The sequence below is a fragment of the Cryptomeria japonica genome, chromosome 6 (genome assembly GCF_030272615.1).
Source record: "Cryptomeria japonica chromosome 6, Sugi_1.0, whole genome shotgun sequence".
NCBI lineage: Eukaryota > Viridiplantae > Streptophyta > Pinopsida > Cupressales > Cupressaceae > Cryptomeria > Cryptomeria japonica.
In genome coordinates this window covers 3858463-3873683 of record NC_081410.1, presented here as the reverse complement: position 1 = coordinate 3873683, position 15221 = coordinate 3858463, and the positions used below count along the sequence as shown (strand labels likewise).

Here is a 15221-nt window from a genome sequence, read left to right as displayed (position 1 = left end):
TTATTTATTGCAAAATCTAGCTTCTCATTATGAAATGTTGTGTAGGTATGGCAACCCCGAAGGCGGGAGCATCCACCAGTCGTTCAGCTCTCATGAAAGAAGATCAGAAGACTGAAGAAGTGGAGACCAAGATTGTGTCGAAGTGGAGCCACATTGGAGATACAAACTTAGGCAACTTTAGCACGAAGAAGTTTCGAGAGATCCCTTATATTGGCAAGCCATCGCCTGTCGCCCGGAGAATAATAGAGTGGCATCATTAAGGCGGCCGGCTTTCCTCCAGCTGTTCAGTGCCATGAGTTGATGATCGAGTGTGCTCGTCATTATGATCCACAGTCCAGAACGATCGTGTCCAAAGAGGGAAACATTTTGGCGTACCTTTCAGAGGAAGCTATAAGTGAAGCTTTCCATCTTCCAGAGCACAGGGACATGATATACAAGAGCACAGAAGGAGCCAGATCAATGTACGAAGATGATCCAGATGCTTGTCTAAGCATTATCAATAAGAACTGGCTACTTAAGAGCCGTCCCCGTCTGAGCAAGGTCCCGAACACACCGCACAGGATTGATTTCCAAGAGGAGTATAGAGATTTGATTACCATGCTCAACCGAGTTACAGGAGCCCCTCATGCCTTCTATTTTGAGAAGTGGATGTTTTACTTCATCCAGGTGATCGTTCAGGGAAAGGGTACGATACATTGGGCTAGGATGATTAGCCATTGCTTGGACGTACAGTTGAGGAGACTCAAGGCTACTAAGTCCTTCCACATGAGTTCATATGTCATTTATGCCTTGATTAGGAGTGTTGAGTACGCAGGACTACCTCACAGAGGAGTGATTGGAAGAGGACCCAGTGAAGTCAGAGCTTGTGATTCCTATGCCTACTTGCATCATCCGCCAGGGAGCAACTATAAGTTGGTTAATGATACTTTCACGATGAACATCACAAGGACGTTGCAAGGTGGAATTCACAACAGATTATCTCAGGATGCACAAGAATTCATAAAGAGGTACGGTGCTTGGTTCATTCAGTTTCCGAAGTTCACTTATATTAGAGTGCATGGATGTCCTTTATCTCCATACATGTTGCCGAGATATCCGACAGACAGAATTGTGTTACTTGAAGTAACAAGACAGTTGGCAGCATATGTGAAGGCATTCAGACACAGACATCAGAATGGAGTTCCAGTACCTATCATTTTGGGTAATTCAGTTGAGGTATGTCCTAATGCTTTAGCCATAGATGACGCAGAGAAGGAGTTAGCCTTGTATTCTTTTTCATCTTTTGCTCTGAGAGAAAGCTTTGATCCACATGGACATTTAGAGGAGACAGTTGGCAGGAAGTTTAGACATGAGTATCAGATTGAAGATTTTATGATGAATCTCTTAGATGATCTTGAAGTGGAACGGAAAATGCATTCTAGATTACCTTTGGATTTCATCAGGAGATGCAGGATTTACAGAGTGGCCGACCAAGCTCAGGACAGTGGCAGGCATATCCAGTCTTCCTATGATCGAGAAAGCAAAACAATAAGGTTAGATTGGAATGAGCCCGAGGTCGTGGATTTAGATACTTTGATGGCACCGGTCTTGTCTTGTACTCGCAGATGGGTTGACATTCAGCATCAGAAGTTGAGAGAACAAGGCATAGCTATGACTTTCACTTTGGAAGAGAAACCAGCTGAAGGTGGAGCTAGTGTGAGTGAAGGCAATCCTAATCCTAGAAATTCAGGTGAAGGAGACCTTTGATGTGCCAGCGAGGGCAATCTCCATCCAAGAGGTTCGAAGAGGAAAGAGAGACCTGGAAAGAGAGAATCTTCCAAGAAGAAACAAGAGGCTAACAGAGATCGTTCATCCGGTACATCTTCTAGACCAGAGAAGAGAACAATTCAAGTGGAAGAATCCATGGAGTCTATGGTACAGAACGACAGGCAGGAAGGAGGACAGGCACAGCAAGGGTCACCAGATGGATCTCTCCAGGACTATGAGTTAGATGAAGATAAAGAAGACAATGAAATGACATCTCCTCCCAGACAAGAAGAAATAGTGCACAAAGAGATTCAAGTTCAAGAAACAAGATCGATTATCCCAGATTGGTTGAAGGAAAGATTAACCAAGGTGATCGTAGTAGAGGACGAGGACAATGCAATTGATTTAGAGAGCCTTGTTGGACGCTCACACGAAGTAACAGAGAAGAAGAAGGCTACCAAGATGTCCAAGATGATTCGAGATGAAACTGGATCCAGAAAACTGCAGATAGCTACACCGACAGTAGACAAATATGAAGGTGAGATCCTAGCAGAGGAATATGATATACAGACTTTTGAGTTAGGACCATCCATAGCAGAGCAGACTTTAGATGATGCTACCGACTCATTTGAGGCATTGAAAGACAAGCTTAGAGAAGAAATGGAGAAGAATAGAAAGCTTGAGAGAGAGGTCGGTGCATGGAGGACGTATTTTAGTCACATCAATGAACCTTTGGGACGTCAGGATCCAGCTAGATCACCAATGCAAGCACTTCCACTTCAATCAATCAGTGAGGCAGAGAGATTCAGGAACATGGTCCAACGTACAAGTAATTGGATGGATAGATCTCATACAGTGGCCATAGAGTTTGTAACAAGGATGATGAAGATTATTCATCAAGCTATCCAAGTTCTTGAGATAATCCACAATTTGATGATAACAGTAGCTGCATTTGCCCATACCAAGGACGTTATCATTCCTGTCTTGAAAGTAATAAGACATACTTCAAGGAAGATTTTAGCGCAGGAGAAGATCTTGGAGGGAGAATCTCACAGTTTGTTTCATTGGTCAACCTTACTCCATATGAAGAGTGTTTTCTTTGAAGACATTAGTGTTAGATGTGGCCAAGTTGAAGAGGTGATCAATCCGATCCAAGACAGAGTATTTGAGGTACTTCGTACCATTCTTGGCAGAAGGATCGAGGTCGAGACAGATGTGGATATGCAGGAGCTAGAGGATAGAATCAAGGTCATCTTTTGCAAGGACGCAAATGTTACAGATGAGCAATATGATCAAATGTTTGCTACCATGCTCCTGATTGAAAGAACGAAGGAACTTGAAGCTTCATGGGACGCAGCTCTCCTAGATGCATTCGATCAGGTCATCCACTTGGAAGAGAGTATGAAGAATCTTCCCAAGATTCCAATTGCAGAAATTGAAGGAATCGTGACAAGATTCATTGCATATGCCAAAAAGGAACATTGGAAAGGGAATAAGGTTCTAGATGAAAGGTTGTTATAGATGACATGGCATCTTATTTGTCATTGGTTTATGTCTCCTAGGTTTTTGTGCCAAATTTAATATTTGGCTATGTATTTAATATTGTTCAGTAAAAAGGAGGCCATTTGTAACAAACCCTAATTAGGGTTTAGGTGTCATGATCTTGACCGTTGATCTACTTTCAATCTGGACCTTTCATTGTAATTGGGGATGCTATTTATACCCCCATTTTTCATTTCATTTGGTAATAGTTAATAGTGTAATAGTCAATAGTTGATGTAATAGAGAAGAGAGATTAGAGTTAGAAGCAATTTTATTTTGTAGCAAGATTGAGTTTGAAGAGAGAAATTCAAGCAATTGTTGTACATGATGATTTGGAAATCAATAAAATATTGAAGTCATGGTGTTTTGTTGCAACTCTCTTGGTTATCTTCATGGTTGTTCAATTTACTTGAATCATGCTCAATCAAAGTAGCTTGTTAATTTGAAGGACATAGTGTGAGACTTGATTTTTGGTAGGATTCGTAATCCAAACCACTAGCTTCTTGCTGATTGTAGGAACGCCTTGCGTGGTCGACTGGAGAATACCTTGAACCCCTTAATCTTCAATCATTATTGTATCTTGGATATGTACCTTCGTGGTACTGTCCGTGATCTTTGATGCATTGAATATCATTTTATTACCTTAGAAGATCGCACTAATTTCAATTGAGTTGTTATCTTATGGCAAAATTGAAGTTGGTTGAATCTCGCCAAGTCTTGTCCATACTAAGTCATTCATAGGGTTAGACTAGATTAGACCTCTTTCAAACCCTACTCTTTTGTTATTTTTGAAAAGTTTCTTAGTTTAGCAAATCTTTAGCTTTCGGAATACGTAAGGCCCCTTGGAGGAAACAACAAATCACATCATACCGCTGGAAGCTTGTCCACACGTAGAGACCCTACTAAAAGAACCTTGGAGTCTACCTAACTGATCCTTTATGCGAATCTTCAGCAGTTAGAGACTATTTTCTCAAGAGAGGATAAGATGCCTATTGGTATTTTATTCTGTGTATGATGGTGTACAAAATACACGTCAACACATCTACACACTCTAATTAAGTTAAAAATAAATAAAATAAAGAAAAAACAAAAGTAGCATTTTTTATTTTTTCCATCAACATAAAATAAAACAAAACCAAAACAAATGTACAATAAAATGGAAATATGAAAGTAAAAAAATAAAAAAGCAACAAAAAAATATAACTTACCTATTCAAATTTGCTCCAAAATTGAAGAAATGCACCTTCAAATTTGTAGAGGCCTCCTCCAAATCCTTTTTCAACTCCTTTAAATGTGTGAATGCAAGCTACTAACTTGCACAAACAATCAACAATCACTATCTCCTCTTCAATTGATCTGCTGGTCTGCTCTTCAATGCCTCAATATTTTTGCTCAAATGCCTCTTTTTCTCTCCTCCTCGTGTTTGCAAACAATAAAAATGAGCTTTTAGGGTAGGGAAGCAAATATAATGACTTTTTGGTCAAGTGAAAACACTTAAGTTCTTAATTTAGTTGCTTTTTATGTGTTTCTGCGTGGCAAAGTCTTACCCTCGGGACTTGACGAGTCTGCCAAGTTTGACAAACTAGGCAAGTCTGAGCAGACTTGGCCAGACTTAGTCCAGTCCAAGTCCAGAGCCCCTTGGACTTTGTAGAGCCGACCCGACTTTGGGGCCAAACTCGTAGAGTCCTAGATCATTGATTTGATCGTTTGGGTGTCTATTTTAGTTCTCTTCATCTTAGTGCATCGGTTTTTTTTGTGGGTTGCCTTCCAAAGGTCTTTCAGGCTTTGTTTATACACACTATTTTTAATAAGTCACTTGGACGTTTGAGTCCATACCTACTATTTATGTTAGGCATCGGGATGGTCAGAGGGCACCACGATTATATCCGGAAAGTTGGTAGGACTAGTCGTTGGTTTGATATTTGGCTTCTAATGGAGTTTAATGATTTTATTTAATTAATTAAAGTCTAATCTAGCATTGACTTTTGAAAGGAAATACAAGAGCAAGGAAAGAAAAATAAAATCCAAGTAAGTTTATCGATGAAGTAAATGTTACCAAGAGAAATGCAGAAACCTTGGAGCAATCACCCAAATGTGAAGGAGGAGGCACAAGAACTTTTGAAAGGGGAAAAACAAAGAAAAACCCCTTGTGTTATTATGAATGAGGCAATGCTTAAAATAAAAGAGAGAGAGGGAGTAAGAAGCTCTTTACAATATTGTCATTAAGAAGAAATGAGAGAGGAGACATCTCTTAAATAGAGACGAGGAGAGGTAACTCCCAAATCTTTGAATGCCACCATTCATAAAATGTGTGTGCCATGTGTCCACATCCTTTTAAGGAGGAAATCTAAGATTCCTTAATAAAGGAAAATAAAAGAAATGACTTGTCCTCACACATGTACAAGAGGACAAATTACATGTAGGAATTCCAAAGGAATATCCTATACTAAATACAAATAAACCTAAGCCAAGTAAAGATTAAATATGCTAACAACTTTAATATAATTAATTGAATTAAATATCTTTATGATTAAAGGGGATACAAGGGGTCAGGTGTCCATTTAATATATTAACGTCATAAAGTATTTAATTATTATGCCGAATGGGACGCCAACTTTGGGAATAGCACAAAGCAACAAAATCAACTAACATTTAATGATTTAAAAAAAGTCAAATGAGGCGTTGCTTTTTGGTGTGCCTATAAATAAGTATTAAATCTTTTTTATTGATCATTTGCAAATTGTTGAGGCTTTTTGGAGAGCAAGGTTTTGCCACTGAAAATCCAGACTTTTGAGAATGAAAACTCTCAAGAGGAACAATGCGTGCAGGTGTGAGACATCATCAAAGGGTACTCGGTTGATAATCTCATCCAAAGATTATACTTGCGCTTATTTGGATTCAGATTCCCAAGGTTTGACAGCTTTACTAGGTTTATCAGGCATTTAAAGATTGATTGAAGGGTGGCTTATTTGCTGGTTGAAAGAGTTGAACAACCGCCAAGGTTTGATAGACAAATTTATGAAGTCTATAGGCAAATATTCGGACACCATTCTTTGTGGGTTATTGTAATTCGAAGCTTAATGCTAAATGAAGGACTGTTGATGAAGTCTATTTGCTGTTGTAATCTGAATGGTTAGATCAGTGCATCACAATCCCTATATAACAAGAAGGTATTTATACTGAAATTCATTATTTCAGCTGTTACAATTTCTGAGTTCTTTATTTCTGCTGTTCACTAAGGTCAGAGCATTATATGTGCATCATTCTGATATTCTGAGTTGTGTACAACAGTCCATAAAGTTTAAATTTTAAATATTCAGTCATTTAGTATGATTGCGAATTGTTTGTCATAATGTCTCCTTGATTGTATGAAAGTCAAGATGAATTATATGAAGCAAAAAAATGTTATGAAAGCATTAAACAAATCAAATAGATGATAATACTCAGAACCCTTCATATTCAAGTGTACTCCAAGTGTTTGACAAAGTAAAGAAATTTGGTTGCACATTGGGGCAGGACACTTCAATTTCACTTTTTCCTTTGACAGCGATCTTTAACTAATCAAGTTGGAAATGTCCTTGACGTGCCATACCTTTGGACCATACAATGTTCTTTTTCTTGATTTGTTTTATAAATTGGACGGGATAATTGCAGAAAATGATCAAGTTTTGATAAGTATGTGATTTGATGGTTAACTAGTTGATGCAGGAGCATCCTATGGTATAAGAGCAATCTTGCATCAACCAAAGAAAATATTTTGTTTAATTTTTATGCTATTTTTGGAATAATGTTCTGATAAATAAATTTAATGTTTTTGGTAGTGTTCCACGGGCATTGGGGACGGGGGGATGCGGGGACGCGTTTCCGGGACGGGGGGACCAATGGCCTAAGTTTGGGGACGGCGGGGGGACGGTGGCGGGGGGGGTGGCGAGCGGGTGGTGGGGTGGTGGTGCTGATATAGTTATACATATACATATAGTACTTGAAAAACTAGTTTTGAAAAGATGTATGATAGTATTACAGCATAAGAATTACATTTCAAATGAGACTATAGGAAATTTGAAATACTAAATCTAAATACCAAGATTTCTTCAATGCTAATTGTGTTGTTATATGGAGCCTAATCAGACTTGGAGGTTAAATTTTCTCTACTTCTATCGACGCGGTTTCCCCCTATATTTTTCAACGGGGGTTTGGGGGCAACGCCCCTTCGTGCTCCCTATCGCGATACAGGGCGGGTTCGAGGGGCAGCGCCCTGCGAGGCCAAAAATACTTTTATTATTTTCTGAAGGCGTCAAGTGTTATTTTTCTATTGGCCCACGTCCAATTAGGGTTATCCCCCCCAAAAGTCACATATTTTTTAAAAACTGCTTTTTTTTGGTTAGCTTTGACGTGGGAACGCGGGAGACGCCTGGGCATCTCCTCGTCCCTCGAGAGACGTCTGGGCGTCTCTCGAGAGACGGGGAGACGCCTAGACGTCTCCTAGGAGACGTCTCCACGTCTCCGCGTCCTGGTGGCGCTTGGGTGGCGGTGGCGGGACGGCGAGGGATGTCGCGTCCCTGTCCCCCCGTCCTCGAGACGTTTCTGACGGGGGGACACGCCCAAAAAGGGGGGGGACGCGTCCCCGTGGAACACTGGTTTTTGGGGCCCAAATTTTTAATAAATAGTTGGCCAAGTCCTTAAGGTAGCATCTTATAAGGGAGTTTGACACATGTTGGTGGAGGTTACAAGGCATAATGAAGTAATCATTGATCAATGCAGCCACTTTGGAAGGTGGAAGCAAATCGTGGACACTTGTTAGCAGCAGTTGACAGAGAATCTTAGAAGAATACCAAAATTAGGCATCCATTTTGGAAGTAAGTGACGTTGTCTTGCATGCCTACGCATATTGACACGTCACTTGCATGCTTCCCAAATTGGGGAACCCAAGTTTGCATGTCTTTGTGTGTGCTATTTTTGGGGTTTGGAGGAGTTATAGAGCATCTTTTTGACACCCACCTAATTGGATAAGAAACTGGTGGACATGTAGAGGCCATGTGATTCATTTATTGTATTTTACGATGTTTACAAGCTAGGGTTGTATAGATTTTTACCATGGTTTTTTGGAACCTTGTTTTTGAGGTATGGTAATGTTTTATGATGGTATTTTGAGCCCCCATGAGTATATATATTGAGGAGTTGAGTTGGAGATCTCAGTTTTTCAGTTTGTAGGTTGAAGATCAGAGTTTGAGGAGTAGATTGAGGCTCAATGGTTGAAGGATTACTTTCAGAGTTGTTTGATGATTTCCTTGTATTTCACTCTTGCATATGCATTGATTTTATATCAATTTGTTGATTTGTAATCAGATTTGAGATTATGGTATCTTGCCTTTAAAGCTGAAAGCTTTGTAAATTTCAGAACAACATTGTAGTTTACTTTTTAGAAAGATTGATTGAAAGCAAGAATCATGTCTTGCATGTTTCCTATTTAAAATGTTGGTTGTTTTGAGTTGATTTGTTATAGTGGAGTACCCTTTACCATTTTAAGTAATAACATTAGATTTCCACAATCCATTATGTTGAGATTGATTGTGTGAGAAATGTTTTGCATCAAATAACGTTTTGGATCACTCTGTGATCCATCATCAGAATGAGAGTGTGCATAAGGAGAAGGAGAAATAAAAAATAGCAAATCTCATCATTTTAAGTAAGTCATTTAAGTGATTTGCATGTGTGTGGTTTGAGAGGAAGAGTCTCATTGCATCACTAGTTAATATCTTATCATAACAATACTGCATAACAGCGGTTAGTTAATAATATTAAGGATAGATCGAAGTTGTTAAGGTTGGGTCATTAAGACATTGATAAGTTAACCAAGGGCATGGATTGAGGTCCAAACATGAGATGCCACTCTTCAAGGAGATGCCTATTTAAAAGACACGTCTCTCCTAGCCATAAAAGAAGATATAAGAAGAGAGGACCGGAGGAGGGAAAAATAGAGAATAATAACAATCATCGTCAGGAAAGCAGCCTCGAAGAACACAAGATATAAGCTGATCAAATACTATACATTCAAATCGATCATCAATCAATTGAAAATTACAACTTTAGAAAGATAGTGATCAAACATCTCAACATTGACTAAGACAAAAAACATAATTTCAAACATATCAGGAAGCATATCTTTCTCTCCCGCATCAGCAGAATTCCTCCGAGTCAGCGCAAATTTATTGGTATAATAAAATTACTGTGGTAGGCAGAAATGAATTCAATATTTATCCGTAAACCTATATTTGTAAATGTGAATATTTGATGCATAATTGTATGCACATTTAATTATCTGATCTAAGCATCTGTGCATTTAATGACATGATTACAATGAATCATCATGTAGGGTAAGGAAGGAAGAAATCTGCAATTAGGGAGAGCAGCTATAGGGCACCTTGCTACAGTGGCAAATAGGGAGAGAATAGCTATTAGGGCACCCTATTACACTGTGAAAGGGAGAGAATGGCTAAGGGCACCCTGCAATTTGCTTTCCAACTCTTACATTGATGGATTGTTGATGAATGCAAGATTCTCCAGCCATGGAAGAATGGAGGGGGAATGCATGAAGGGAGAAAACGACTGTCTTAAGGCACCCTACCGTGCCTCCTTCCATATCTTTTATGACTGAGACTCACATACAAATCAAACATGCTGCATAATGATTTCCTTGCTCTACTAATAAATTTATCTCATGAACTGTGTCTACATTGTACAATGCTACCTAACTGATTGCAGGTTTCCAAAACAGAATTAGTTCATCTTATTCCTAAGTTGAGAAATGTTCCTCCAACTATATTATCTGCTTTGTTTCATCTGATGTTGCGAATTTAGGTTAAAATAGAGAGAGGTCCAGAAAGGGGACATTACAAATGGTATCAGAGCACTGTTCCTGCCAGCCTGCGGGACAAACGTACTTAATTGCTATCCAAGTAGGGTTAACTGCTCTTAAGTGGAGTTAAATTAAATAGGCTAACATGTGTGTGCCTTTCAAATGTATTCGTGATGCCTGCCGTGTATTTATATGACTTCATGCCCGATGTGTATTTATACTTCATGCCTTATGTGGATGCTTTATGCCTTGTGTATTGCTTCATGCGTTACATGTATTTATGGTTCATGCCTTGCGTGTATATCTATGTACATTGCTTCATGCCACTTCATGTTTCATGCTTTAGGTGCTACATGCCTTAAGTGCATTCATGTGTATACTTCCTACTTTATACATGTGTGCCTCATGCCTTAAGTGTATTTATGTGTATGCCTCATGACTTAGTGAATTTGTGTGTATATGCTACGTGTATTCCCATGTATGCCTCATGACTTAAGTTAATTCATGTGTATACTTCATATGCTCCATGTATTCACGTGTATGCCTCGTGACATGCCTTATGTGCTGCATGTATCCACATGCATTCATGTGTATGCTTCATGCTTTATGTGCTGCATGTATTCACGTGTATGCCCCATGACTTAAGTGAATTCATGTGTATATTTCATGCGTTGCGTGTATTCATGTGTATGCCTCATAACTTAAGTGAACTCATGTGTATGCTTTATGCGCTATGTGTATTCACATGACTCCATATGTATGATGTCTGCCTTATGTGTTTCCTATGTATACTTTGTGCTTTACATATGTGTATGATTCATGCCTTACATTATGTGTATTCATGCTTTACGCTCTATGTGTATTCATCCTTGCCTTATGTGTATTTATTCATGTGTATGATACATGCCTTATGTGTATTCAAGTACATTTCATGCCCTAAGTGTATGCTTCATACCTTATGTGTATTTACATGACTTCATACCTCTCGTGTACCTATGTGTATTACACATGCTTCATATCGTTCAGGCCTTACATAGGCTTCGTATCTCGTGTGTTTATACTTTGTGACTCGCGTGTATGTATGTGTATGACTCGTGCCTTAATGTATCTTTGTTTCACGTCTTACATGTATTTATATTTGACATGTTTCCAGCATATTTACTCCATGTGTGTATGCGCCTCTCTAATGTATGCCTTGTGTTTTGCATATGCTTCATGTATTCTCAGCATGTTTATCCCATGTGGGTGTAACAACTACACCTTCCTCATGTATGCTTGTTGTCGTATGATTTTACTCATGATTAACAGAGATAAAAACATCTCCTGGTATTATCAAATACAGTGACATCCTTGTGAAGGTACAGGTGAATAACATATGATAACCTGGACTCATCAATAGTAACAATGGCAAAGGTCACAATGTGCATAAATGACACATTTGAGAAATGAGTGAACATAAAAAGTCAGATACATAAAAACACCCGAGTGTCTGAACTGAAATATTAGTCTAATGAGTTCAGATCTAAAAGTCAACCTTAGGTTTAAGAAGAAGAATTGCTTCTTGGATTTGAGCATAGATATGGACATGCATACTAACTTCTTTTGGAATTCAAGTGTATGGCATTCAACGAGTAGTCACTAGGAGATGAAAGACTCTAGAATAGCATGCGTTCAAAGAAAACAGCTAAGATAAGAGAAAACTTATTGACTTGATACAATATTAGAGTAGTGCAGCAGAAGGGAAATGGTGAGAAGCCACAGTTTGGGAACCATCTTGATAACTCTATTCATGATCATTGCTTGAGGACAAGCAATCTCAAGAAGGGCAGACTGTCATGCCTCCCGATCAGACATCCCAATGAATCTGTGCATGAAATTGCCTTGCAAAGCAAGACTTCGCAATTTCATAAGTTGTAGGTATCTGAATACAACCAAGGGAAGAAAAAAATATGATGTGTATTTAATTCAATCCTGCATAACAGCGGTTAGTTAGTAACATTAAGGATAGATCGAAGCTGTTAAGGTCGGGTCATTAAGAAATTGATTAGTTAAGCAAGGGCAGGGATTGGGGTCCAAACATGAGACACCTCCCTTTGAGGAGATGCCCATTCAAAAGACACGTCTCTCCCAACCATAAAAGAAGATATACGAAGAGAGGATCAGAGGAGGGAAAAGAAGAGAATAATAACAATCATCATCAGGAAAGCAGCCTCAAAGAACACAAGATATAAGCAGATTAAATAATGTGCATTCAGATCGATCATCAATCAATTGAAAATTACAACTTCAAAAAGATAGCAATCAAACATCTCAACATCGACTAAGACAGAAAACATATCTTTAAACACAGCAGGAAGCAGATCTGACTCTCCCGCATCAGCAGAATTCCTCCAAGTCACAGCAGACCGATTGGTATAATAAAATTACTGTGGTAGGCAGAAATGAATACAATATTTATCCATACACCTACCTATATATGTAAATATGAATATTTGATGTGTAATGTATCAATTGTATGCACATTTAATTATCTGATCTAAACATCTATGCATTTAATGATATGATTACAAGGAGCCATCATGTAGGGCAAGGGAGGAAGAAATCTGCAATTAGGGAGAACAGTTATAGGGCACCTTGCTACAGTGGATAGGGAGAGAACAGCTATTTGGGCATCCTATTACACTGTGAAAGGGAGAGAACGGCTAAGGGCACCCTATTGCAATTTCCTTTCTAACTCCTACATTGATGCTGCTGATGCCATGGAAAGAATAGAAGGGGATTGCATGAAGGGAGAAAACGGCTGTCTTAAGGCACCTTATCATGCATCCTCCTTCCATATCTTTTATGACCGAGACTCGCATACAAATCAGACTTGCTGCATAATGATTTCCCTGCTCTAATGATAGATTTATCCCATGAACTGTGTCTGGAATGCTTCCTAACTGATTGTAGGTTTCCAAAACAGAATTAGTTCATCTTATTCCTAAGTTGAGAAATGTTTCGCTAACTATATTATATTCTTTGTTTCATCTGATTTTGCAAATTTAGGGCAAAATAGGGAGAGGTCCAGAAAGGAGACATTTATGCACCAAAAATTTACCTTTTTTTTAACATGGTTTGAGAGGCCTAACTTGTGCTACATGTTTTAAAATACAGTTGCATGGTGTTGTCAATATCTTTGGACGAATTGCTAACCTTATTGATGAAAACACTCAGGCATTTCATTTTTTCATAACTGCTCTTCTCCAGGTAATTTTGGACATACATCTATGCATATTTCAAAAATTTAATCATATTGTCATTTATAGAAATGAGCCTGACTACTGTTTCTTCGTATGCTGCCACATCTTGCAGCTGTTCGATCGGTCGGGTCTATTATATGGAGAAATTGCTCGGTTTGTGCTGAGGTTGCTTGGAATTCGGACAAAATCAAGCGCCATGCCCAGGCCTGGATCAAGAGCAATTGCTGGTCAAGAGACACCTGAAAACTACTACATTGAAGAACCTAAAGGAGCAACCGGTGCCTTTGAAAATGTTTGGGAAGATGAAGGTGGCAGGCCACAATAATCACTAGCAGGATATACTACCTTTATCTGATGAAGTATTTTCCCTCTGTTTAGTATATATAGCAACCAATATGAAGTGGCTTTCCTGCTTGAATATATATTGAATGCAAACTGCAGCGGTGCAAGAGCTTGCAGTTTAAAGGCAGTGGAGAAATCAGAGGGCTGATGGGGTGACCAAGAGTTCTTTATTTCCACGTATCGAGGCAGCTAGAAGCGGTCTGCCATGATATCTGTTTATGACGAGTGATAAGTATTAGTAACGGAATAATACCAACTTTAGTTGTAGACAGGTTGGAGAAATTTGGCCGAGTGTCGAGGTTTGTGTTTGAATATTTGACCCCTTTGTAATAAGGAATTAATGCTCTATGTATATCTGACCGTTTCCTTCAAGTTCAAGCTCCTTGTTTGGCTTAGAAGGTTGACTGCCATATGTGTATGTATAATTATGACATTTCGAGTCAATAAAAGTAAGTCTTATGGTCTTCTAAAGAGTTTTAATATTTACAGCAATTTCATCACACTTGCAAATGCTTTTGCAAAGCATTGAGGCGAAACAGTTCACCGAATTATGGTAAATTTGGCTGGCGTTTGAGCTGTGTCCTAACAGCGATCCCTTTGTAACAAGGAATTGATGCTGTTCATACCTCTTCGTTTTTTTAAGTGCAAGACTTTTATTCCAGGTCTGGATCACAAGGTCCAGTGCCGATGTATTAAATACTTGTGGCATTTTGAATGAATAAATCTATGGCAATTTTATCAGACTTGCTAATGCTTTTGCAAAACATCGATGTGGAACATTTTACTGAATTATAGCAAGTTTAGTTGTAGACAGATAGGATAAAGCTGTCTGAGTGATGATTGGCTAATAAGTTTCACTGGTTCGGTGCCATGTGTATATGTAATAAGGACATTTTGAGGGAATAAAACCAACATCTATGGTAGGACTAATAATAGCCAGGCATAACCTACAATGACAGCCGAGGGGCAAGTGGTGGAGTCTAATAGTTGCGAGGGTTTAAAAAAATAAATAAAAAATGGCGCCAGATAAAAACAAGAATGCATGGAAAAATGCTACGGATATATTGGGTACTTTGAGTAAAACTCGATGCACAAATCAGAAAGATGAATTATCGTTAAAGTTGTGCCAGCGAAGAAGAATCCTGTGGAGGAGGTAGCGATCTTACAATCATAAGTGTTTAAAAAATTAAATATTTTAGCACAAATTAGATGCAAAGAAATAATGGAGAAAATAAATGGATTAACAAAATAACACGAACACAAAATTTAAGTGGTAAAACTTTGACAAAATGTCAAGGAAACATTCACGAGGCAAGATAGTGGTATTCTTATTGTTTATAAGAAAACATTTAGAAATTTTACATGTGCCGTTCTCTTACATTCCGAATTTGCAAATACAAAACATTTACAAACTTCACATTTGCTGTTCTCTTACATTCCGAATTTGCAAATACAATAACAATTACAATTTTATCTTCACAGTCAACATAAAA

General features: G+C 38.5%; 1 protein-coding gene across 4 annotated transcripts in view; it reads left to right on the top strand.

Annotated features, from left to right (window-relative positions):
• LOC131077553 (peroxisomal membrane protein 13) overlaps positions 1-14471 on the top strand; it is a 39814-nt gene extending 25343 nt beyond the window's left edge. For 3 of the 4 annotated variants that reach the window (XM_058015071.2, XM_058015070.2, XM_058015069.2), the window contains 2 exons: positions 13301-13393; positions 13499-14471. In XM_058015071.2, coding sequence (XP_057871054.2) covers positions 13301-13393; positions 13499-13711 — 306 coding nt within the window. In that variant the 3' untranslated portion in view covers positions 13712-14471. The remainder of the gene's footprint in view (positions 1-13300; positions 13394-13498) is intronic. The other variant, XM_058015072.2, reaches the window with a different exon arrangement.
• The last annotated feature ends 750 nt before the right edge of the window (positions 14472-15221 follow it).